Source organism: Epargyreus clarus, unplaced genomic scaffold (genome assembly GCF_041222505.1).
Source record: "Epargyreus clarus isolate Ecla_fem2 unplaced genomic scaffold, WU_Ecla_fem_2.2 ptg000007l, whole genome shotgun sequence".
NCBI classification, from domain to species: domain Eukaryota; kingdom Metazoa; phylum Arthropoda; class Insecta; order Lepidoptera; family Hesperiidae; genus Epargyreus; species Epargyreus clarus.
In genome coordinates, this window is record NW_027332215.1 from 12,005,383 (window position 1) to 12,032,482 (window position 27,100).

At 36.1% G+C, this 27,100-nt stretch overlaps 1 protein-coding gene across 1 annotated transcript in view; it reads left to right on the top strand.

The window, feature by feature from the left end:
- Positions 1-546: 546 nt before the first annotated feature.
- Positions 547-27,100, top strand: part of Egfr (epidermal growth factor receptor) — a 168,278-nt gene continuing 141,724 nt past the window's right edge. The window contains exon 1 of the mRNA XM_073074668.1: positions 547-752. Coding sequence (XP_072930769.1) covers positions 686-752 — 67 coding nt within the window. The 5' untranslated portion in view covers positions 547-685. The remainder of the gene's footprint in view (positions 753-27,100) is intronic.

A 27,100-nucleotide genomic window follows, 5' to 3' on the forward strand; every position in this document is an offset into this window, starting at 1 on the left:
AGTAAATTAAACTTACGTTTTAAATTTTATTTATATACTCTTTGCACAACATTAATAAGTGCAACTAGTGGTTGATCCGTTAAAAACTTTCCGATTTTTAAAAAATAAAATATTAAGTCAATAAGTGTAATACGTAAAAATAAGTGTAACATTACAAAATAAATTAAAGATACGTTTTTAAATTTATTTATATATCCTTTGCACATAAATTAATAAGTACAACCAGTGGTTATTTCAATTAAAATTTTCAGATTTAAAAGGAAAATGTATTAAATAAATATACAATTTATAAAAGCGTATTTTTTTAATTTACGCGTTTTTTTTTATTTTATCCAAATATTTTTTTCTTGTTATGATTATTTAAATTAAATACAATTAAAATTTAAAAGGATAACTAATTTAGGAGATAAAACGAATCAAAGCCCGTTGTCTTTGATTCTCTTGTCGCTGAGGCATCGTACAGACGTTTCATTGTGATGTTCTGTGTAGCTTAATCTTTGCGCGCGCGGTGCGGTGCGTACGCGCCTCGCTGTAGAGCGGGTAGAGCCATCATACAAGCTGCGCTTGCGAGCGAGGTAGACGCGTGCACGTTTGTGGTGACAGTGATCCGGCCGGGTCTGATGTGGTGTTTGTCAAACTGAAAACTTTGTTAGCATGCATCTTAGCCGCATGTGAACGTGTCAAAATGTGGAAAGAGGCTCTGTTGGTGTTGCTGGCGGCCTGTGGCTGCTGGTGCGATTTCCAGGAGAGAGGTGAGTGAGCCTTCTGCTTTAACTTTGCACTGTCAACTCTTTTACTTGCTGCCTTGCCTGCCGTTTTCCTCTGTTGCAACAAGTGAAGGAGTTGAACAACATCTAGTATTTCTTTTTCGTTGATTTCCTCAACTTTATCAGCAACGATGTGTACAATAACAACTGTTGACTTATTTGTTTCCTTAGCTGTAGGTAAAGCAAATCTTTATAGCATTAATTAAGCACTGTTGAGCGATTTCTCAATGACACTTTAATTACGGGTGGCTAACTCTAATTAACGTTTCGGATATTTAATGCAACAAATAACGTTCTCGGCTTCTGTTTTTAAAGTTTACAAAAAAATGAGAATACGTTATTTGGGACGGAAACTAAGTCTTAATATGCATTGAATTTAAAGAATTATTAGGCGTATTCATGAATTTACATGTGATTTTAGGCGTGGATAAATTTTAATAGGATGCAAAAATTTAGAGTATGCCGTCGCACTGCACAGCCACAAAATTATTAACCAGTCCGTCGACTCTTGGACGTAACTAATGACGCCATATCTATCGGGTACTGTTGAATTCTTCCAATTATCTACTAACAGTTCGACCGCTTTAGATATTTTTTCAATTGGAGCCGTCAAGACAATGGAGTAAGCAACGTGTTCGACTGTTGTAGGAAACGAAATTGTTTACCGTCAACCGTACCTTTGTGTAACTCAACGGAACTACTTACGAACGAGTTTCTTCTTATTGCTGTTCAGACTTGTGTATTTAAAGATACATATTAATTAACTCCGTTAAATTAACTTTTGTGTAACCAGTTTGGTTATCTCAGAAAAAAAATCAATGAAAATATGATTGGCTTACGATAAACTCGGTTTCTTAGAAAGATAGGAACTATTCTTTGGTTTGTAAGTGTGATAAGATTTAACGACGACGATGGATAGTTAAATATTTGATTTTATTTCTTGGCGTTATGTATAAAACAATTTTTGTTAGCAATTCTATGATTTCATAGTATTGTCTACTGAACTTTGACTGGTGAATTTGTTCAAAAGATTCCTTCCAAGAATTTTCAACGGACATCGATTTTTCAGTAAAGCAACGGCTATACCTTACAATATAGTTTAAACGGGCTAAAATATAAACGAAATAGTTTTTAAAGGTTCTCAAAGAGCACCGATTCGATACTTGGTGTTACTACGTAAAGTTATAACTGTAAGAGGCATACCGTGCCCAATATTGGGTGAGAAGTTAATTGAAAATGGCTCAAAGATATTGCGCGTCGAAATTTTAGTAATGATGTAAAAACACAAGATTCTAAGAAAAGAATAATTTTATTACATAAATGTCTTACGTGAGTCCGTGACTTTAAAAACATACTTAGTTATTAGCGTCTCTTTAAAGCAAGATGCATATAATACTTGGGTACTAAAAGGTATGATAGCTTAGCGGTTACTCGGTTACTCGGCCTATCAATCAAGGTCCGGGGTTCAATCCCTGACATTCTTATTTTTGAAACTAAACTATTACAAATTATCTCTCAAATTGTGGATTAAAACATAGAATTCTCTAGCAAAAAGTTGTCAAAGCGAATTCTACTAATGCGCACTTGGCTAGCGAGATGAACTAGAGCCTTAACCCTTTGAGATGTGACCCTTGCCCAGCAGTGGGACAGGAATGAGTCAATGACGTCATAATTTGAGTACTAGTAATTTCCATGGCGGCAGTTAAAATACAATAGAAAGATGCATTTTCTGTTATATTACGTCGATGGGTTGAAGTATTAGTGTAGTGGCTTGGAATTTACCCTTACCCATTGGGAGTCCCAGGTTCAAACCTGTGATTTATTAATACATTAGGTATATGCCTTTAAGAAAATACTTTATCACTCGCTTTTAAGTTGAAAGACAACATCGTAAGAATGATTTCATTCCTGAAATTTCTTAAGGGTGTGAGATTTTATTTATTAAAATGACTTGATTGACATACAAGAATTTTCTCAATTTTAATTAGTTGTTTTCGATAACGGGCTGCTGTGTTCTGGTTTCAAGGGTGTGGTAAGGAATATACTTTTCCAAGGCGTTCCACCTTAGTCCTCAAGGGTAGCGGCGCATTTGTGGCCGACCTCAGATAGGATATCTAATCCTATCTGTAATCAACAGATATCCATGGGCGGCAGTAGGCGGACTTCTTAACTTCAGAGCGGACTAGCAGTTTGGCGCGGACTATATCTATTTACCTAATACTGTTTGAGCTTGGACAATTTTCGACAACGAACTGTGCAATTGATATAGTGTACATTGTTATTTTACCAATTTTGTTTCTTTTGCGATTCTCACAATTCAATATCTACTCTCTTAACTTTAGACAACTACGTAACAGCCTCGCAAAGCTGAGGATTACTTCGACCATTACCAGTTAATCTTCTTCTACGTTGCAAATGGACATTTGAATACGTATCTCTATGAGTGGGATTTTTTGAAAAAATATTCGTACTGTGTGGTACGCTAATGAACGTGGCACCATGCGTGCAAATGCGTGATGCGTGTTTCCAGAATTCGAACTTACAAGGATTGTGTAATTCCCAAAAATATATAGGTAAGTAACAGATGCGTATTACCGAATGCATGATGCGTGATACGAAATGCGTGATGCGTGTTAACAGAATTCGAACTTACTAGGATTGTATCATTCCCAAAAATATATGGGTAAGTGACAGTTGTGTATTACCGAATAACATGATGCGTGATACCAAATGCGTGATGCGTGTTAACAGAATTCGAACTTACAGGGATTGTATAAATCCCAAAAATATATAGGTATAAGTGACAGTTGCGTATTACCGAAACATTTACAGAAATGCATCGGTAAATAGTAAATACGTGAGACCAAATGCGTGATAGTCGAATTTATAGTTGCCGCAGGTGTGTAGAATACCAAGATTGTATTTCTGAAGAATGTAAGGATTGTAGCATTTACAGAAATGCATGGGTAAATGGCAAATGCGTGATGCGTGATAACCGAATTTGAACTTACATCGTTGGTCGCGATTGCAAAGAATACAAGAATTGTACCAACTATAAATAATGCATACATTAAAATATATACTAGAAATTATCTTCGAACGTATGTAGAAGGTCATCTCAGATACTCAGAAAGTCTTATTGCCATATGAGTTGCTTTAATGAGGAAGAATGAAGTATCTTCGACTTCTTGTAATACTCGAAAACCAATCAAGGTTGTTTGTAATTGTTCTTCTGACGACTGAAGGAGTTCACTGAAATACTTAGAACCTTTTGGTCATGCTTTGATGATAGCCTAATGCCTAATGGTTAAGAAACTCCGCCTTTTGATCGAGAGGTCCGAGGTTTAAATCCCAGTCACGCAGCTCTGATTTCTCAAAGTTATGTGCGTATTAGATATTAATTATCACTTGCTTAAACGGTGAAAACATCGTGAGAAAACCCGCATACCTAAGAAATCTTAAGACAAAAGTTTTCAAAGGTATGTGAAGTCTAGCAATATGCACTTCGCCAGCGCGGTAGACTATGGCCTAATCCTTCTCATTCTGAGGGGAGACCCGTGCCCAGCAGGACAGTAATGGTTTGATGATGACTTTAATGAAGTAACGTACAATAAACAATTCTCGTAGCTCAAAGAAGAGCCCAGATCTTTCCGTTGTAGGTTATTCAGAATTTAACTACAGACGTCTAAAGGAGTTCGTTCGCTTAAATACTTAGAACAAAGAATTTCTAGCTTTTATTTTGAAGCTGAGAATCCTTGTGATACTTAAATACTACTACCTACCTAGTTTAAAATATAGATATAGTGCGCGTAAAACTGCTAGTCCGCTCTGAATAGAGAAATGAATCGCATCACCATAGCAAATTGTATGAGTACACCTAGCAACAACTTCAGAGCGGACTAGCAGTTTGGTGCGGACTATATCCTTGTAATGAAGAGGTTATCCAGATCACCTAACAATGGGACAGTAATGGTTGACAATCCAGTGGGAAATCTTGTTCTAAGAGGAAATTCAGATAGCCCAGCAGCGGGAACGTAATTAATGATGACGATCCAGTAGCGAATGTTATTCTGTGAGAAAACTTAAAGAGCCTAGCAGTGGGACAGTAACTAATGATGACGATCCAGTGGTAAATCTTATTCTGTGAGAAAACCCAGATAGCCCAGCAGTGGGTCAGTAACTAATGATGACGATCCAGTGGTAAATCTTATTCTGTGAGAAACCCCAGATAGCCCAGCAGTGGGTCAGTAACTAATGATGACGATCCAGTGGTAAATCTTATTCTGTGAGAAACCCCAGATAGCCCAGCAGTGGGTCAGTAACTAATGATGACGATCCAGTGGTAAATCTTATTCTGTGAGAAAACCCAGATAGCCCAGCATTGGGACAGTAACTAATGACGGCGATCCAGTGGTAAATCTTATTCTGTGAGAAAACCCAGATAGCCCAGCAGTGGGTCAGTAACTAATGATGACGATCCAGTTGTAAATCTTATTCTGTGAGAAACCCCAGATAGCCCAGCAGTGGGACAGTAACTAATGATGACGATCCAGTGGTAAATCTTATTCTGTGAGAAAACCCAGGTAGCCCAGCAGTGGGACAGTAACTAATGATGACGATCCAGTGGTAAATCTTATTCTGTGAGAAACCCCAGATAGCCCAGCAGTGGGACAGTAACTAATGATGACGATCCAGTGGTAAATCTTATTCTGTGAGAAACCCCAGATAGCCCAGCAGTGGGACAGTAACTAATGACGACGATCCAGTGGTAAATCTTATTCTGTGTGAAACCCCAGTTAGCCCAGCAGTGGGACAGTAACTAATGATGACGATCCAGTGGTAAATCTTATTCTGTGAGAAAACCCAGGTAGCCCAGCAGTGGGACAGTAACTAATGATGACGATCCAGTGGTAAATCTTATTCTGTGAGAAAACCCAGATATCCCAGCAGTGGGAGTATTTATCGACGACGATCAATTGGTGAAACTTCGAATCGGGACAGCAATGGCGCAGGACTACCCAGTGATAAATATATTCCCAAAAAAACTCAGATGCCCAGCAATGGGGTAGTAATGGTAAATCTTATTCTGAGAAAAAGCTCAGAGGTCCTACTAGGGGACAGCTAATATTCAGTCAATTAACAATAAATATATTACTGAGAGGAAACTTAATCCCAACAGTGGGGCAGAGAGGTGAGCGATGTGATTCACAGCGCAGATCCAGATATATATTACTGAGGTAAATATATTACTGAGAGGAAACTTAATCCCAACTGTGGGGCAGAGAGGTGAGCGATGTGATTCACTGCGCAGATCCAGATATATATTACTGAGGTAAATATATTACTGAGATATATATTACTGAGGTAAATATATTACTGAGATATATATTACTGAGGTAAATATATTACTGAGAGGAAACTTAATTCCAACTGTGGGGCAGAGAGGTGAGCGATGTGATTCACTGCGCAGATCCAGATATATATTACTGAGGTAAATATATTACTGAGAGGAAACTTAATCCCAACAGTGGGGCAGAGAGGTGAGCGATGTGATTCACAGCGCAGATCCAGATATATATTACTGAGATATATATTACTGAGGTAAATATATTACTGAGAGGAAACTTAATCCCAACTGTGGGGCAGAGAGGTGAGCGATGTGATTCACTGCGCAGATCCAGTATTTCCAGCAGATTCGTATGAAGCATATTGCAACGAGAACAGCTGATTTTTACTTTTTTGACAGCATTGTGAAAATTCAATACAAGGGGCCGAAGCCGGGAAAATGTAGGGAACATAGTCACTACATAGTACATATCAATGCTTTGAACTTCTAACGCATTGATGCGTTACAGGGGCTTGATTCATGGATACGACGTAACACGGTCGGTCGTTACATCATAACCTTACCCACTGTTTGATTTTAGGTTCATGTGTTTTTAACGAAATGTAATAAAAAATAATAGAGGTTAAAACACCCGCGAGTAATTGTAATTAAATTTGATATTTAATTAAACGATTATTTCAGAAAATTAAGTACGAAAATTGTTCTTTGATTGAAAACATGAAATTGGCAGTCAATGAATCGGGTCTTACGCAATTGTCTACGTAAATGATCACATAGGTCATTTTCAATCCGAACTGTACCCTTAGTATGAGTTATTACGATTTAGTTCAGTTCGGATAGTCCGCTAGGGGCGCTGATTGGAAATGTATACCAAAACCAAAACAGTCATATTTGTCAAAACGTAAAATCTCATGGTAAGGGTACTATAGTCAACGCATGCGAGTGTAGCAAATAAACAAGCTATAATTTTCATTTATAATCATCATCATCATCATCAACCCTTACTGTCCCACTGCTGGGCACGGGTCTCCTCTCAGAATGAGAAGGATTAGGCCATAGTCCACCGTGCTGGCCAAGTGCATATTGGTAGACTTCACATACCTTTAAGTTTTTTTTTTTGTTATATAAATCTCTCAGGTATGCAGGTTTCCTCACGATGTTTTCCTTCACCGTTTAAGCAAGTGATAATTAATTTCTAATACGCACATAAATTTGAAAATCAGAGGTGCGTGCCTGGGATTTGAACCTCGGACCCCTCGATCGAGAGGCCGCGTTTCTTAACCACTAGGCTATCACTGCTTTATTTATAATATTAACTTGAATTTCCGGAGAATTTTCGTCTTTATACATGCAAACACGTTACTGTAGTTACAAAGAAGCTTTTGTGAAGTACGAACTAATAGAAATCGTTACACCGTACGACACAATTCCAGCAACACCTAGCGGAGAGTACTTATTACAACTTCGTTCATTGTGGATACCTGTTCAGTGTTCATGTTTGCATTGAAATAAGTTTATTTCCTCTCCATACTTGTAAAGTGTAGCGGCGCTTCATACTGGTGCTTCGTACTTTATTCGCTACGACATACGAGTTTCCGTGCCAATAATATAATGTAGTCAAAACTGAACTAAGAAAAGTTCTAAAGAATTTTTTTTCGAACATGTGAGGTAGACAAAAAGACTTGTGCAGTTACTTATTGTTACGTTTACTCAGTCTACCGAAGCAAACGGAACAGAATAATGGATTGAGTAAACGTAACGTAAAATTGTGGGATGTTTTGAAAACTGATGGTAAGGGTACAGTAATCATCATGATATTTCGTACACACGTAGTCAGGTTTTCGTTGTCACGTTGAAAGAGGCTTAGAGTACCTTCTGACCGCGAGTCAAGTTGCGGGTAAAATCTAATTTAATTATAAAAGGATAATAATTATAGAACGGTAAGGTCTCATAAGATTATGAAGCTTCACCTAATTCCGTTATGTCGATTTTCTAACCTTACGATATTTTTTCACCATTGAAACAAATGATAATAATGATTTCTACTATAATTATACAGCTGTGCTAGCCTAGTGGTTAAGAAACTCGGCCTCTCGATCGAGGGGTCCGAGGTTCGAACCCCAGGCAACGCACCTCTGATTTTTCAAAGTTATGTGCGTATTAGAAATTAATTATCACTTGCTAAACGGTGAAGGAAAACATCGTGAGGAAACCTGAACCTGTGATATTTATAAAAAGAAATCTCAAGAGTATGTGAAGTCTATCAATACGCACTTGGCCAGCGCGGTGGACTATGGCCTAATCCTTCTCATTCTGAGAGGAGACCCGTGCCCAGAGTGGGACAGTAATGGGTTGATGATGATACTTATACATTTCTAAAATCTGTGCAGGGATTCAAACTAGTCCGTAGTTTGAATCCGTGGCACAAGAGACCCCTAGCTAAAGAGATCATATCAAACCCAGTAGTTTAAAAGTGTCAATGTTATAAGTAGTTAACTAAATTTAAGACAATAGATTTTTATGTTCGTGCATTCTTACATGTGGGTACTAAGAATGAGGACAATGTGTCTCATTCATTGTACGGTATGACAATGTGACCATATGTCCCGTTTTCTATGGCACCGTCCCTTTTCTCTTCCCCAATGTCCCCAACAAATCTTCAAGCTAAATTTATCCGTTGTCTTCAACCGAAAAGATGATAATTATATCACACCTTGTTGAGATAATTCTCAGCAATAAGTATTAATATACTTAAATCGTTATTAGTTGTATTATAACAATATATTTCTCCGAAAAATTAAACATTTGAACGTGTTCTGTAACTTAAATAAGTAATTTTTATTTCTGATATATAAAATAAAACTTATTATAGACATAAAGTGAATAATAGTCCCATTTTTTCATTATTCATAAAATTGAAAATTCGTACTTTCGTACGACAGTGGCACCATCTGGCGAATATTGGTGGTACCAACTCTGGAACCTTCGTGGGCTCATGGACAACAACTTTGCTAAAGATCATCACTTGATCAAATGCATAGTTTACGATTCAATCTTAACTAATATCGAATAAAATAATCGTTTTTTTTGGTCCAAAAGATCGATTCTCCGATTAACGGATCGCCATCCCTAGATCCCGTGGGATTTCCGGGATAAACTATCCTATGTCCTTTCTCGGGTCTCAGACTATCTTTGTACAAAATTTTATTAAAATCGGTTCAGTGGTTTAGGCGTGACGAAGAGACAACCAGACAGACAGACAGACAGAGTTACTTTCGGATTTATAATATTAGTAAGGATAAGGATGTAAGTTATTGGATGTCTACTTCTGGATTTAAGCTACAGTGTAGTAGTATTTTATTATTTTATATTAGTAAGGATAAGATTATGTCACCTACTTAATAGACAATATTTCAAATAAATGATTACGAATTCTTTGAATAAGAGAGTTGATTGCAATCAAAGCTTTATTAAATAGTCGTAGTAAATCAAATGAAGCAAGGAAAACCGCACATTATTAAAGGACAATGCCCATGAAAGTATGGACCGCCGTCCAGAGTTGCATCAAATTGAAACTTGTTGTGGACGATGTATAATTAACCAAATACTACCACCAATAATTATTTTTTAGATCAGCACCCGGGTTCTGAAGTTATTTACCAAAATGTTACATAACCTCAAAATCGAAAATATCCGACGATAGATTGATGGTCGGTTTTAACTGATAGTAGGTACCTATAATGTAGTTCGATTAACATATACCATTTACTTTTAAAGGTAGTAGGTAAAAAAACCTCAAATAAATCTAAAAACCTAAAATAATGACTTCTGAGTATAAAATACCGCCATTTTAATTTTTAAGAACAACAATCAACATTTCGTCTTATTTTATCTTAAATGGAACCCCCTTGTTCAAAGAAACTATTTTGATCGACAAACTATGTAAAAAAATCAAAAAATAATTTTAATATTACTTTCATTTTGATGCATGAGAAAAATCATTAATCAAAACACTAATAGATCTTATTCAATTCCGAGTATAAAATTCCGCCATTTTAATTTTTAAGAACAACAATCAACATTTCGTCTTATTTTATCTTACATGGAATCCCCTGTTCAAAGAAACTATTCTAATCGACAAATTATGTTAAAAAAATCAAAAAATAATTTTAATTTTACTTTCATTTTGACGCATGAGAAAAATCAGTACCAAAAATGGGCATTCTCCTTTATATCTTCTACACAAACTGCTTCAATTTGCGCACTTGAATCTACAAGAGGTTTGTATAAACCTAAAGTAGACTCAAAACTAGTTCAAAACAATTAGTTGCAGCTATGCTCCTATTATGTAAAGTGTACTTGAGCTATTTGATATCAAATATTATGTTTTGAAAAAGACACGATATAATTATTAAGGTAAGGTTTAGTTTTTGAATTTATCAGGTGTAACAGTTGTCGTGGGTGATAAAGTATTTTGTAAAGTAACAAGTATCAATTTATATTTAGTATGATGTATGATATATTAGTTTTTAAGATAACGCACATGATTAACTCAATATTGTCTTCCTTTAGAGTACGGGACTCCTTTCTTTATGGGAAAAGTTTAAACCATATTCTAAGTAAATCCATGTTATATCATACTTGTTATAGCATATATACTAGCTATGTCACGCGTTTTTATCCGCGTTTACAATTAATGCCACCTTCCCCGCAAAAAATCTCACTAACCATTTTGATTGACCTCCCCCGTATATAGCGAAGCATACTATAGAGAGGTCAAGCTGTATCTTCATTTCCTGATAGTCGACTTTAATAACTTACAGCCCAAAACTCTCCTCAATTTACCAAAACACAACTATTCTTCAAATCAGTCTGTTACTAGCGTTGCAAGACCAAACTGTAGTTATAATATTAGTATAGATATTCGCATTAGCTTTAATAACTGCAGAGAAACGAGAATACAGGTTTACGTTGAAACGACTTCCATAATGCAGGGTAAAAGCTAGGCGACAGTGCTAAGACTACATCGCTGCAGGCGTAATTGACGTCGAGCGGAAGAGAAATCAGGAAAAACTTGCAAGTATAAGAGCTGGTTTAAGTGCTCGTGAATATTAACTTTATACGCTGTCTTTGGAAATAATAATTGAATTGAAAATAAAAGTCTAAAAGTAACGTTTTTCAAGGTGGTAGAACCCTTTGTGGTTCGACTCTGGCGGCACCACCGCCACACCTATTTCTACCTAATAACAGCAGTGCTAGGTGCTGCTGTGTTCCGGTTTGAAGGGTGTGGTTTCCGAGGCATTCCAGCTTAGTCCTCAGGGGTAGCGGCGCATCTGTGGTCGACCTCAGGTAGGAATATCTAATCCTATCTGGGGTTTATTACAGATGTCCATGGGCGGCAGTAGCCACTTACCATCAGGTGGACTGCATGCTCGTCTGCTACTCTTATATTATAAAAAAAAAAACTACTAAGATTCCAATGCAAATTATAAAAAACATACATTAATGCAAAATGTATGTTTTTTAGGAATATAAGAGTATGTTTGTATGTTGTTTTTCTTTGTGCAATTTGTTTTTTCTTTATTAATAATTTTCGATTAAAGTAGAACACAATTCAAGAATGTTTGTTGTTCTTTCTGCAGGTTTGTTTGTTTCGGTATTAACAATTTGAGTAGAACTTTTAAATCCACGAGATGTACAATGAATATAGAAAATACGTGCATTGTAAAAAATCTAAATAAAAAAAAATTATACGTTATTTTTAAAGTGATTTCTTTGTTCATGACGGTAAGAGATGTGAGTGCCCTGATTTTTCTGCGTTTCTCTCTATTCTTTTTATCTTGCGCTTGAAGAAGAGTCAAGAAAGTCCGTGTCGTGATTTTTTACGACGCGACATCTCGACGATTCGCACCGTGTTACGATGCGTACCGTATGTTAATCCCATAGACAACCCAACACTATTTCACACAACAAAGACAAGACAACACAGACAGTTAACAAAAAATGCACTTACCTTACTTCCGGCATTCAATAAAACGGAAGTGAACACGAGTACCTACTGTTTTCGAAAGGGCAACAGGCACCCCTAGCATAGAGGCAGCGTGCACAAGTGTTCGGGCTTTTTGCCCCAGGTTCGGTGCTCGCCGGATATGGCGCCAATGCCACTTAGGTGATCTTAATATAGTTTTAAATAGATTTTTTACACATCCCTTTCCGGGGTTATAAGTATTCCGTGTTGCCATTTTAATTTAATATGGCTTTTATTTTACTAAAGTCTTACAAAATTCTAGATTATTATAGAATACGCTAATAGACACCAGATGAATTCTAAGTCTGAGAGATTTTTTCTGCTTGTTTGTTTTTAGAATTGTTGTTAGAATAACTTATTCTAACTTATGTGTGTCTCATTTTGCATACTGTACAACCCAAACGTTTTGGCAGATATAACATATTAGGATGTAACGTTGGATTCCTTCAAACCGGGGAAAGCATATAAGCTACGTTAGTTCTCTTTTCAGTTATATTTAAGGATTTTTTATAATAGTTGCTAGTTGCTAACCTGTGGGGCTAGCCAAGTTGACATTCTACAGTCGCTTGCGCTGTAGAAACGCTATAATTATGTATATTTATGTTTTGGCTATTTCACAACACAAATGTTCATGTAATTCGAAAAAGAAGGTAAACAAACTTTTAAAGTAATAAAAGAACAACTTTTAAAGGTCAAAGAAGCCTTCAAAATGTAACCTTTATGTAAACATAAAATTTATTAAAACTTTTCTCGTACTTTTCTGTTCAATTACCGTTACTGCATTTCCCGGGAACAAAAGGTCGCTTAATATACCAAAGGTTTCATTTTCCGATCGCATCATGATATTGTTTCTATGTCACTATTGTGCATGACAATCGAATAGTTTTGAGGCTTCGTTGAAAGCAAATATGCCGTACCTACCATATTATTTCCGATAATTTTATCATGGAAACATTTGTACATTTGCTCAAATGTCGGTGAATTTTATATATACTATAACATCATCGTTTCTGATGGTCAACAGTTACTTAAAAGGAGAATGAGGGTATTGTCACAAATTAATAAATTATTTTAATGATTACCCTAATTACTATACCTACAAATCATATACGAACTAGAGAAAACCCGATTGCTTAAAATGGTCTAATTAGATAATTTTGTTGAATTAATGTTAATAAGAGTCCATTTCATTGCTGGAGAGTAACAATATAGCGGGAATCTATATAAATATAAAGAACGATATTACATATATTATTAAGAGAATAAGATGTCCTAGAAAATAAAGAATGGAGCTGTTTTTGAATTATTACTTACTATTTAAAATAGTCTTTCAGGAATAATCAGCCTACATGTAATAGAATAAAACTATTTCGTGATCCAATGAACCGCTTTTATTATTCCTGTTCAAAATACGAGCGTTCAAGAGCGTTCGTTTTCTTTTTTTTGCTAACTCGTCCAATCGTTCTAGCCCATGTCTATAAAAATGGTCACTTATTATTATAAAAATATCACTAATAATTAATTAAACGACGACCCGCGTGGCGGAGCGGCCAACATACCGGTCTGACGCGCAAAGGGGGTTCGATTCCCGGCGAGACAGATATCTAAATGATTAATTTAAATTTCTGTTTCTGGGTCTGGGTGTTTGTGTATTTGTCTATGTGTATGTCCATGGCACCCACGACACAGGGAATCCTAGTGTGGGGCTGTCAGTGCAGAAAGCGTTTAAAATAATTATAATTTGGATATATTTCAAACACATGTATATAAACATATGTATTTGTATTTGTAGGTCGACCTCTCAACATATTCACGCCTGGTTTTCAAGTATTCGTGTTTATCTAACTTATTATAGTACGTCAGAAAGCGGACATTCCTCTTGGGTTGTACTTTCACAATCGCATTTCAATATTTAGATAGAATATTGCAAATGTCAATTAAATGTAAAATGCTCGTATTAACATAAATAGGTATATCTACTTTCAAAACGTTGCAAAGTATGTGCTAACTTGTTTATCGAATGGATGATAAAAATAAATATTATATTTTAGCACATCCGTCATTCTGATAATATATATAAGTAAATTAAATTGATCTGTCCGTTTGTAATGTCAAAATAGCTATTTACAAAATACATATAAAAGCTCTATACTCTATGCTTTTTTTGTCAGTCAATCTATTTGTTTCTGCTAATCTCCGAAAGGGTTTGACCGTTTTCGATATGATTTTCACTGACAGTTAGCTAATGTTATAAGGACTAATACAGGTTGTTATTTTCTTCTGAAATAAGCTTTTATTTTAGAAAAATAATTAGGGTACCGCGCAATAAATTTAAAAATGAAATCTCACGATTTACATACATACACGATACATTATTAAACAGATGAAACCAGGTACAGCTCGTAATAAATAACTACGACAAATGTAATATGATAATAATATAAATTATAAACACCTTCACCCAAAACAGAAATCAAGTTTCATTTGCATGTTTGTTTAACCGGGGATGGAACCCCATAAGTGTCGAATGTCAAACCGGAATGGCGACCGCTGCGGTATCCAGGTCGTCATAATCTTGTCATAGGAATCAAAAAAGACTCCAAAAAGTTACTTTATATTAAGTAGGTACATCGCATTAGATATTAATCGCGGTAAATCACCAATAATAGCTGAGTGGTTTGAAATTCAGCTTCTAAATCTAGAGTTCCAAGTTCAAATCCCTTACACATAGCTTTGATTTGTCAAAACTCTATGTGAGTTTAAGAAATTAATTATCGCTGCCCTTACCGGTGAAGGAATACGTCAGGATACCTACATCTCCGAGTTATTAAAAAAAGTTACATGGCTACCAATCCGCACTTAGCCAGTATGGTGGACTATGGCGTAAACATATTACACAGAGATCCGTACCATGACAATAATTTAACCACAATATTAAATATAACAAAACATTGTAGGTACGAATCATCAAAAATAATCATAGCATGTACATAGATTAGTAAAGATTACTCACTCCTAACAAGAAAATGTACCCAGTTTTGAGAATTGAAATAGTTACGTAAAAAAGTTTTGGCACGTCTCCGTGCTAAAACGTCCTTAAAATATTTGAAATTATTATTATAAATTATTTATTTATTATGTAAATTACGCAGTATTAGTTATTTATTCGTAAATTTTCTCTAAAAATGTTTTTATTTGTCAAGAATTCGAAAAAAGAACTTACTAAAGCCATTTGTGGCTTCATGCAATTTCAAGGCGGCGAAGTATCTTTACTAATCTATGAGCATGTATTACATTTATATATTTGTCTACCGTAAATATTGAACATATTTAATTCGGTTTACAAATGAATGAGTGTATTAATTACAGTATTAGGGATGTGATATGAGATCGATTAATCAAATCGATGTTTTGGCCCAAAAAAATCGATAATTTTAATCGATCTCCACTAATGGATATCTCTGAATCGTCAGTGAATCGATAATTCATCCTAGAAATTCGAAATTCGATTTTTTTGAAGTCAATGGAATATTGACAAATGTGTTATAGACATGCTGACAGTCATATAGCTGACTAATAAGTATTTCAGATAGTTTGTCCTGAAGACCTTTTTTCGGCAGCTTCTTCTCCAAATAGATCGATTCTTCAGGCCTCAATATATTTGTGAATCAATTTATCACTTCGATTCAAATCGATTCAAGAATCGATAATTTTGGCAAGAATCGCCATCCCTAATATTTGTGAATGGGTGGCACTAATGAGTTATTTAACCTTTTGTCGTAAACCTGAAAAACGGGTCTAGTAACATAATCAAGGAAAATAATAAATGCTTCGTGATAATACCGCATGCAAATGCAGTGCCTGCATACCTAAGAATTGTTAATTTCTTTACGCGAAATAAAATATCGTCTTCCTGTTACCGTCCCACTGTTGGGCACTGGCCCACTCACAGTATTAGATGCTAAGTCTCTATGAAGTGCGTATTAATAGACCTCGTTAAATCAATAAAAACTTTTGGTAAATAACTCCCTAGTGAGTAGGTTTTAATGTGCTAATAATTCCTAAAATACATACTTTCCAAAAATCATAAGTGCGCGCCCGGGATTCGATCCTCAGACCATGAGTGCCCGAATTTCAAATCATTAGGCTATCGCTGCTACGAGTTACTAGGGATAGTAATGCCTCTATTTAATAGGAACATATACATATACCTACATATACGCCACAAATACGTTATCTCTTTCCTTAAAGCCGTCAATATCATGGTAGAGTAGATTATATTATAGTTATCAATTAAAAAATGGTATTTAAAAATATTGGGATTTCATTATTGTTTTATATTAAAACATCCCAATATTTATGTTATTCTTAACAAAACTCGCGTTCATGACCTGATTCCTTATTTTACGCTGTGTACTATTTAAGGTAAATAAATATAATTTATTTTAATAGAGCGTTATTCATCCTTAACGCGTGTTTATAAGTTTTATTCAAAACCAAGTGTTTTAGCAGACGGGTTCACATCAGCACTTTAGCGACGAGGTTTACAACTTAATTATACTAGAAGCGTAAACGGATTGTACCGAAGTGGATTTTAAAGTGTGCACATAGAGCGTATTCTCGTTCAATAGGATTCATACTTAGTGCGTTTCGTGGCCGTCGCTCGATGATTTCACTAGTCAACAGTACTCGGTACTAGTAATACGAGTCATGCTTATCAGTGTTATAATGCCTACTTCAGATGAGTGCGAATATGGGATTGAATCTGCGTCTTACACGAACATAATTGTATATTATTTAGTGATAAATAAAATAATATTCTATTTCTTGAACCGTACAAAATTTGATATTTTTTCAAATACAAAAATTAGAAAATAAATGAAAATTGGATGACTCGCACTTGGCAAATATTGTTAAGCTTGTTTCAAAAGTGCCGATCAATTGTGACTTATTTTGTAATATCTTAAAAATTGACAGAAAATCGGTATCATCATTATTGTTATTCTATGGTATCATCATGATAAAGGACTTATCATTGCCTTCACATTTATATTTTGATAAACTATTACATTTAAAAAATATCAAAAAAAAGAATATCTTTGAAAAACACTTTTATCGTAAATAAGTGAAAAATAATGTCACTGTTGCATTTGTAAACAGTGCATTCATTTCTTGGAAATGATATGAATAAGTATTTGTTATCAATAATCTTATCGGTATTTACGGTATTGTCCATAGCTCTAGTATTTCTGAAGCAAGTTAAATTGTTATTGTATAGAGCGATACAATCTCTTTACCGATTGATTTACTTTTATTCAACGAATATAAGCTGCGAGTCTGTGGAATTTACACATTGGTTACTTGTAGTCGTCAAGTTACTGTCCCACTGCTGGGTATGGGCCACCTCTCAGACTGAGAAGGATTAGGCCATAGTCCACCGCGCTGGTCAAGTGTGTAGGTAGACTTCACATTTGAGATTTTTTTAAAGGGAATCGCGTTTGGAGGACTCCGATACGTTTCGTTAAACATCTCGGAGTTCTCCACCAAACGCCGAGGCCACCAGGGGACTTCAGCGCTGTAAAAATCCCACATAACCCATAATAAACATAAGGCCAAAACCCCCGCTTCGTGCCGAAACCCCCAAATACTAGTAAAACTGCACAAAGAACTCCGAACCTTCATAACCGACCGATTTTGAATTTTACAAAATTTTCGACCGAAATACGAGATAATCGAATCAACGGATTGAACACGCCACTCGGTAACTCAACACGCACGTTCTGCTCAATATTGAATTTCGCAACATGCTCGAAATTTGAGCTGATGCGAATGTTCTTTGTATAATGTTTGCATTTTATATTATCAGCGAGGCTCCGTCCATTCAAAGCCGTTAACTATAATTTCATTTTAAATTATTTACAGAGGTGAACTTTGCTTTGACCCAAAAACCTACAGTACACGGACGACTATTATTTATGTATGAAATGAATTGTACAAAGTGTCATCGTTCTAGTTTATTGAAGTTACATACATACATCGGTCTAGTTTAGTACGCGAAGTCTAAGGCTAAGTCTAATAGCTGGTAGGTCTTCGCGAATAACAAAGTAATAAAAGTTCAGAATTATATTTTACTTCGAAAATGAGACGGTAAAGACACTTAAGACGCTTTCGACACTCAACAGACATGGACACACAAAGACAAATACACAAACACCCAGACCCAGAACAAATATCCAAATTTATCATTCGTATGTCTGTCTGGTCTGGACCGAGATCGATCGACTCGGAACGCGTCAGACCAGGCGGAGCGGACCCCACACTTTGACACGCAGTAACTTTCAGGTTCGAACCCGAATGCAAATATTTAAATGGTTAAATAATACTTATGTTTCGTGTCAGAAACAGAACAGAAATAATGACAGAAAGGTCCTTGTAAGGAACTGTATTATTAAATCACTCTCGACTAAATCATATTTTACACATGAACTAAATCAGAATCGGTTCAGTCCTTTAGGATCTACTTTGCCACTAACAGAAACACACACGTGGTGGTTTGAAGGTGGTAGAACCCTTTGTGGTTCGGTGGCACAACAACAGTAATAACGGTAATAACAGCAGTGTTAGGCGCTGCTGTGTTCCGTTTTGAAGGGTGTCGTAAGGGAGACAGACTTTTCCGAGGCGTTCCAGCTTAGTCCTCAGGGGCAGCGGCGCATGTGTGGCCGACCTCAGGTAGGAATATTTATCCTATCTGGGGTTGATTACAGATGTCCATGAGCGGCAGTAGCCGCTTACCATCAGGTGGACTGCATGCTCGTCTGCTACACCTACATTAAAAAAAAACATGTTAAACGTACATAAATACATACACACATACAGACATACACGCAACTTATATCTTCTGCCTTTTTGCGCCAGGGGTTAATGTAACAATAAAAACAATTAAGTTTCAATAGCCTACTTAGGTCCGGTGTAATCGACCTCCAAGCTGACGTCCGTTACGCAATTAGTTAATTTTAACGTTAATTAGTCGGTTACCTGCGACGTTCCCTGCTTTTATAGACAATCCTGTTAGAAATAACGCATACACTTACAATACAATACAATTACTATAGTTCGCCAAAATCACTTCAATATATTTTATATTTTTATTTTCTTAACTTATTATTCAAATAATACCTAATCGTCCTATTCTGCGAGTTTCTAATATAAATATAATATACGTATTTTAAATACCATGGAGAGCTCTACTATTGAGCACCGAGTTATACGAGTACGTAGCGGGTAGGTAGGTATAGCACGTAATATTGCGCCGCTGCCCATATGCTACTAACTGTTTTTGAACAGGAGTTCTGACTAATCTACTAAGCCCTCTTCGCAGCTTTATCCTCATGTACTCATCTATGCTCGCTCTTTTAAATCCCGGGATTTCAGGATTATTTATGCATACATGCGAGGTACTTATGAAACGAGTATAAAAATCAGGCTACGATGTAAAAAATATTTTAATATTTTTTTAGACAAAATAAAAAATATTATTGAAAGTTATCCAAAATAATCAATCTGAGAAGTTAGAAATTAAAAACTTAAAGAAAGAATCTTAATAATTCAATTTCCCTAATAAATACGTAATTATTCTACTTTAATATGAATGATTAAATTAAATAACGACATATTTGCATTTTAAATCTTGGCAAAAAAGTGCAGTCTCTGGACTTTTAATACTGGGTACCGGGATTCCGGATCGCGGGATTATTCACTCGCATGTTATAAAGTTAAGGTTGATTTTCTGCACGGTGCCCGCGGATCTCCTAAGAATGCAGTATCATTACATGTACTTGCCCAGATACATATCTATGAGGCGCTTGTCTTGTGCAATGTCCATGAACAGGGTATTATTATAATTCTACCCGACGGCTAATTGATGCCTGTATTTTTACTTCTGATTAGTGCTTCGTTAATTTAAGCGTTCAGTTGTTTTTACGTAAAGAGCACAGATTTGTATTAAACGCTGCAAATAATATTTATTTCGTTATCATTTTGGCGGACTGAGACGGGATTCCGGGAACATTCAAGGGCAAAATAGTTTGATAAAGTGTACATTTTTTATTCTGTCGTCATATTATTATTATATTCTGTGAAAATACCGACGTCGAATAGTTTTATTTAGCAAACAATTGTATTATACCATAAAATATGGATTGGATAAACACATTTCGAAACTTAAATATGTCATTGCACTTAAAATAGATCTGAAACTGTTGTATTTTCAAGTACCTAAGCATTCGTGTTTATTTATATTGTTTGAGTAATTATACGAATAGGTTTCATTCTATTATTTTCCTCAACACAACTCCATTAGTATATACCTAAAACTGTTCTAAATGTTTAAGTGTAATTTTAATAATTGACCAAGTGTAAGTCGAACTCGCACGGTGAGTTATTTTTAAGTGAATTATTTTTAATTTTTAGTAGATATTGTTGTTATAGCAGCCTCCGGTACACATTCTCTGTAAAAAAAATCAAGTGTATATCTATTAGGAGATAGAGCACTGTGACAGGCGGACAGACGGCGGAAACTTAGAAATAGGGTTCCGTTTTAACCCTTTGGGTACGGAACCCTAAAACTAGCTCACAGCAAGCCTATCAACAAGGGTATCAATACCAAACTGCACAGTATTGCGTAGGTTTCCCAAACTGATAACATCTGATTACCTATTTATTAGTTTATATCTGTGGAACAATGACGCTATTCAATGCGGGACAAGGGCACACCACAAGGCATATCTTTAAAGTCCTACATTGCTACGTCATCAGCATACATCATATGGTCATAGTTATCAATAAACAGTCTTAAAAAGCAGTGATTGGTGGTTAAAAAAACTCGGCCTTTTGATCGAGGGGTCCTATTCAAATTTCAGGCACCTCTAATAGTTCAAAGTTATTAATTAATTATCACTTGCTTAATAAGTTTTAAATGGTATGTGAAGTCTACCAAAACGCACTAACTCAGCCCGGTAGACTATGGCCTAAACCTTCTCATGGGTTAGTAAGGGCTTGATGGGTCTTAAAAATGCTGTAACAATTTATATGTCCCACTGCTGAGCACATATCTCGCCATAACCGAAGAGGCCTGGAGCTTCCACCACGTTGTTAGAATGTATACTGATGAAGAAGGTACCGTTTGATGGCCAATTCATGTCGGAAGGGTTCAAAATTCAAACCATCAGGCCTTATTTAGGCCTGATGATTTTTTACTACAATTATCGACACTGGAGATTTAACGTGTTCGTCAGAGCATGGAAACATGAATGAATTTTTTGCCACTTACGGTCACCCATTCAAATTTCAACTACTCCCGACGTTGCTTAGTTTTGTGGATTATCTGAAGTATGAAAGAATTAGCACTATGCCAATGCGGTGGACTATGTCGTAAGCCCCTATCACTTGAAAAGGAGACCTGTGCTCAGCAGTGGGAAAGGAATAGATTGACGACGGACTGCAATTTATGCACTATTTGAAAAAATAACAGCGTTATAAAATAAGTACCTACTACAAAATCAAACTTTACGAGGCTTCATCATTGTTAGTTCGCTCTTATTCAACTGTTATGCGGTGGAAAGAAAAAGGAACTAAAGTCACTTTTATTTCTTCAACTTTCCAGACCTAAGATTCTTTGTTAAGAACTAAAGCTAGCACTTTCCTTAGAGAAACAATGTTTATTTACATGTAGGGTATTATGGTAGCGAGAAAATTCATTACATAAAAGTAACTGTTAAGTCAGCTTCCATTTCTTGGAAAACTTCTTACACAACATCGACGCTGAAGCCCTACAAATGAATGAGCAAAACCAACAAATACCAAAGAAAAATATTGTTTCAATTTCATTCGCTTGAAATGCCATTTTTAGGGTTCCGTACCTCGAAAGGAAAAACGGAACCCTTATAGGACCACTGTCTTGTCCGTCGTATTAAGTTGAACTTTGTCAAATGCTCAGGTCTACTGTCCCTTGGAGTTGTGAAAAAATCAAACTTCTAAGCCAACGCAATCAAAAGATAGGTAGAGCCGTTTATGCCACAAATTTCATAAACTGCAAAGGAATTACAACCTACCTTCCTATTTCCTGCGAACTAAGAATATTGAAATTTGGTACGAAGAGAAATCTTAGAGCACAGATAGAGGAAAAATTGCGAGAACCGTACATTTTTAGTTATATTAGTAACAGTAGTACCATAATAGGTAAACAATTCAAATTTTCACGATGCATACATCAATGTCTGCTATAATAACAAATACTAAACATAAAAAGTATGGCACTTTTGTTGATACGGAACCCGCCGTGGGCGCATTCGACTTGCACTTAGCCAATTATTTGTGTGATAGCCACGCGACATGAAATAAATATTTATAATAAATATATATGTGATATGTGGCAGATAGCGATATATAACACTAGGTTTTACCACATGCTATGCTTCAATGCGAATGCTTAAACTTTATAGACAATTATTAGTAGAAGTGATAATGGTTAAGAAACTCGGCCTTGATCGAGGGGTCCGTGGATCAAATCCAAGACCTACCTTAGATATCTAAAAAAAAGTTTTCAAGGTTATGTGATGTCTACCAATTCGCACTGGGCCAACGCGGACACTTAAAACTAATGCTTGCTTTAGCCGACTAGTGTTAGAAGCGCCTTATGTTATTTATATTTGAAGGTAAAATTCCGAGTACCTACCTATTGCCGTCCATTCATTACTATTCTACTGCTGGGCATGGATCTCCTGTGCAGGTGAAAGGTATAGTCCTAGACCATAGTCCACTGCGAACTGGTAGACACTACCGGCTTAGCCGCCCATGATATGCGCCCGTGCCATTTTTTTATAAAGTCTTGATGGTAAGTGGCTACTGCCGCCCATGGACATCTATAATTAACCCCAGGTAAGACATACTTTTCCGAGGCGTTACACCTTGGTCCTCCGACCTGACGACCTCTTATCTGAGCTTGATTACCGATAACCAAGCATAATTTCTATCTTTGGTAAAGGCATGGATAGATTGATTATTAACAATCGTTTCGCTCTACGATGGCGCCACAAAGCTTGGTTTAGGCTGTGAACTAACCGCGTTTGAGCTAGCAACTCGTTAGCGACTCCACGGTCAGATTAATTAAACTATTATCATTGAGCTCAACTATCACGCTTGCGACCTACCGTTTCTGTTCGTAGCTTCATTCACGGCCAACGTCAGTAATATCTCACGCCATTATGACTTTTTATAACGTTTTTTTACCCGACTGCCAAGGAAGGGTTATGTTTTTCGCGCGTATCTTGTATGTTTGTCTTTCTTTATTTGATCCGATCTAACAAACGGCTGGATGAATTTCAACAGTTAAGGTGTCATTATATTTGTCTCAATGACCCGAGTGTCCTTACATAGGTGTTAGTAAAAGAAAAACTAAATGGCGGATTTTTGGCGCGAAATAGTAACACATGTAAAAAAAAAAGTTAACCGAACCTATCGAGTAGGATATCAAATGAAAGGAAATTAAACAGAGATTATAAAAACATATTTGTATATATATAAATCAGCAAGGTGCCTGACTGACTGACTAGCTAAATGACTTTTTCATTTTTCAGAAATCAACGTACAGCCTAAACTAAGGACCTTACAGTTCTGAAATTTTGCACATAGGTTTTCTATATAGCGTGAATAAGTACTAAGAAAGGCCTTTTGGAAAATCTACCCTTAAGAGGGTAAAATAGGGGAAAACAGTTTTTTTGAAATCCTTTAATTTTGAAGTAACTACTATAAAATGTTGTATTTGGCTTTCTGGATAGGCGTCTTGGCCCATACTATTTCCAAGTTCTGACACAATCCGCTAGTGACACTGGTTGGAAATTGTATGGGCAAATACGTAAACAAATACCAAAACCCTCATATTTGTCAAAACGTAAAATCTCCTGGTAAGGGTACTGATAGGACTGCTTAGAACAGAATACATATATGTATAGCATATGCAGTTAATAACAACTATGTAGTCACTTTTAAATTAGATATTAATATAGCATTTAATATATTATTGATACTGTGTCAAACTGGTTGGAGTTATTTTCCATGACAGTCTATGTAATCAAATTATTGTTAGTCTGTCATATTACTGTAGTAAATCTGTAATATGCTGTAGTAGTAAATATAGCAGCGCTTAACACTGCTGGTATTAGGGGGTTCCACAGAGGTATCCACAGGGGTAACCACAGAGTATTCTACCACCTTCAACTTCAATTTTCTTCATAAACACTAGGATATTTCTAATAATCTTAATCCTGACATCTTTGTGATGAACACCAAATCAATTCAGTATCATGAAGCAAAGTAAATAAATCAACCAGCCAAGTATGGACGGAGAGAAAGTTGATTCAATACATGATCTAGCGATGCGACATCAATATGCAATTCGATCTGTAAGTCTCAATGTATTCTGTGGGAATTTCAACTTGGGAGAGGTTACACAGATATTATCCTATTCTTGACTTGGAAACGCTGGGTTAGGTCTGCTGTCTGGTCACTAATCTATCCCACTGCTGGGCTTGGGTCTCCTCTTAAATATCTTAAATAATCTTTGGGGTTAATGATATATAATTTTTAGAAAGTTTAGATATTTACCATGCTTTCTTCGCCGTTAAAGCGAGCAATAAATATTTTTTATATGCATTTATATTTGAAAAAACCTAAAAAAAACGTACATGCCTGGGATTCGAACCTCAAACCTACCCATTGAGAGGCACAGTTTCAACCACTAGGCTGTTACAGCTCGTAGTATGGTATTAGAGGGAAATTATATGTAATTAGGTGGCGCGCCAGGTCAGTCATCTTTGAATGACGTAAGGTAGAATTCATTCTGGATGGATGAATGATGTCCATGATTGGATCTACATGGTCGTTTCCTGCTTCTATGTTATAAAAGAAATATTATTTATTATTATTATTTCGAAGGTGGTAGAACCCTTTGTGGTTCGACTCCAGCGGCACCACCGCCGCACCTATTTCTACCTAATAACAGCAGTGTTAGGCGCTGCTGTGTTCCGGTTTGAAGGGTGTGGCAAGGGAGACAGACTTTTCCGAGGCGTTCCAGCTTAGTCCTCAGGAGTAGCGGCGCATCTGTGGCCGACCTCAGATAGGAATATCTAATCCTATCTGGGGTTGATTACAGATGTCCATGGGCGGCAGTAGCCACTTACCATCAGGTGGACTGTATGCTCGTCTGCTACTCCTATATTATAAAAATATGAACCTTTTTTGAGGTCAAACAGGGGGAACAAACTAAAATTTAGAAATAAAAATGATTACCAATTAATTTAGAAATATAAATTATTTCGTACAATATTAATACCTACTACAAATTATAGTTTATGATAAATAAATTATTTTTTAAGTAAAATTTGTTTAATAATTCACTAACGTTAAAATTATTTGTGGCGAATACTACTTTTGATTATTATTTTTCAACAATGGAAATTAATCAAGCATCATCATCATCATACATTTCCATTGAACTTACTTTTCCATATAGAGATACTGAGCAAAACCTAGCAATAAAAAATCGAGTATCAGGAGGCACGGCAGTGCCTCTGCCAAGTCGAGCCAAAGCCAAAAACAGCGGCACGGCCGTAGCATTCTTTTCTCGAAGCAATTCGGCCCATTTTTGACCCTCCTTTTTTTAGATGCACAGACATAGTCTATCCGGCAAAAAGGGCTTAATCCCTGCCTCTTCGTTATCCAGATGAACGTATTGCGACAAAACTAATATCGGAAGTGCATATCCAATTTACAACGAATAGAAGTCATAAAAAAGCTCCTGAGATAATCCTTAGCAATCTGATCTATGGGGTTTAAAGGATTTTACGTTTTAGACGATACTTCTAAGCTATTGATTGATTTATTTATTTTGACATTGATTTAGCTTAGCGTGTTTAAGAGTACAGACAAGCATGCAGTCCACCTGATGATGAGAAGCTACTGCCGCTCATGGACATCTGTAATCAACAGATAGGTTTAGATTCCTACCTGACGTCGGCCACAGATGCGCCGCTACTCCTGAGGACTAAGCTGGAATGCCTCGGAAAAGTATGTCTCCCTTACCACTTCAAACCAGAACACAGCGGTGCTTAACACTGCTGTTGTTAGGTAGAAATAGGTATGGTGATGGAGTCGCCAGAGTCGAACCACAAACAGTTCTATAATCTAACATTTAGAGGTCGTTGTGTATTGAAATACCTTTTAATAAATACCGTACAAATTAACATCATTAACGCCCGTAAGCGCCATATGACATAGTTTCCACACACGTAACGTACAGTCAGCTCCAAAAGTAGGAACATATTAAGGTTTCAAGCCAATACACCCAAGCAGACGTAAGTAGCTGAACAAACCATTATTAAATAAACGTCGTAAAGTCTCAAAAGTAGATTAACACTAGAGTGTCAAAAGTAACTGAACATCATATTAATGACGTCGATTTTTACCCACTTTGATTTTCGATTAATTTAAGATTTTGAAAACTTATCAAGAACCACTGACAATACACGATTTCAATTATTTTGTCCTATTTTCCTCATCAGAATCGTCAAGATTAACGATTTTAATTTTGCGACTTTTTTGACGCTTTAAGATGTTCATCAAATTATGATGCTTCAGGTGTATGTATTTTTGAAATCTTGATCTGCTCACCTAATTTTCGAGCTGACTGTACATGTACTTTGATAATCTAATTGCTGAGTCGCGAGTATAAATGCCAACGAATAAGAATTGGATTCGTTTGACCCCATGGAATTTGTGTAATAAATTTTGATGTTCCACAAGTATGCTAGAATTTTGTTGTTGATGAAATTATTTTTGAAGTGAGATTGACGCTAGGGGCGTTTACAGGGTTGTCCCCGTAGTACCGTAGCCCGTCGGATCGGA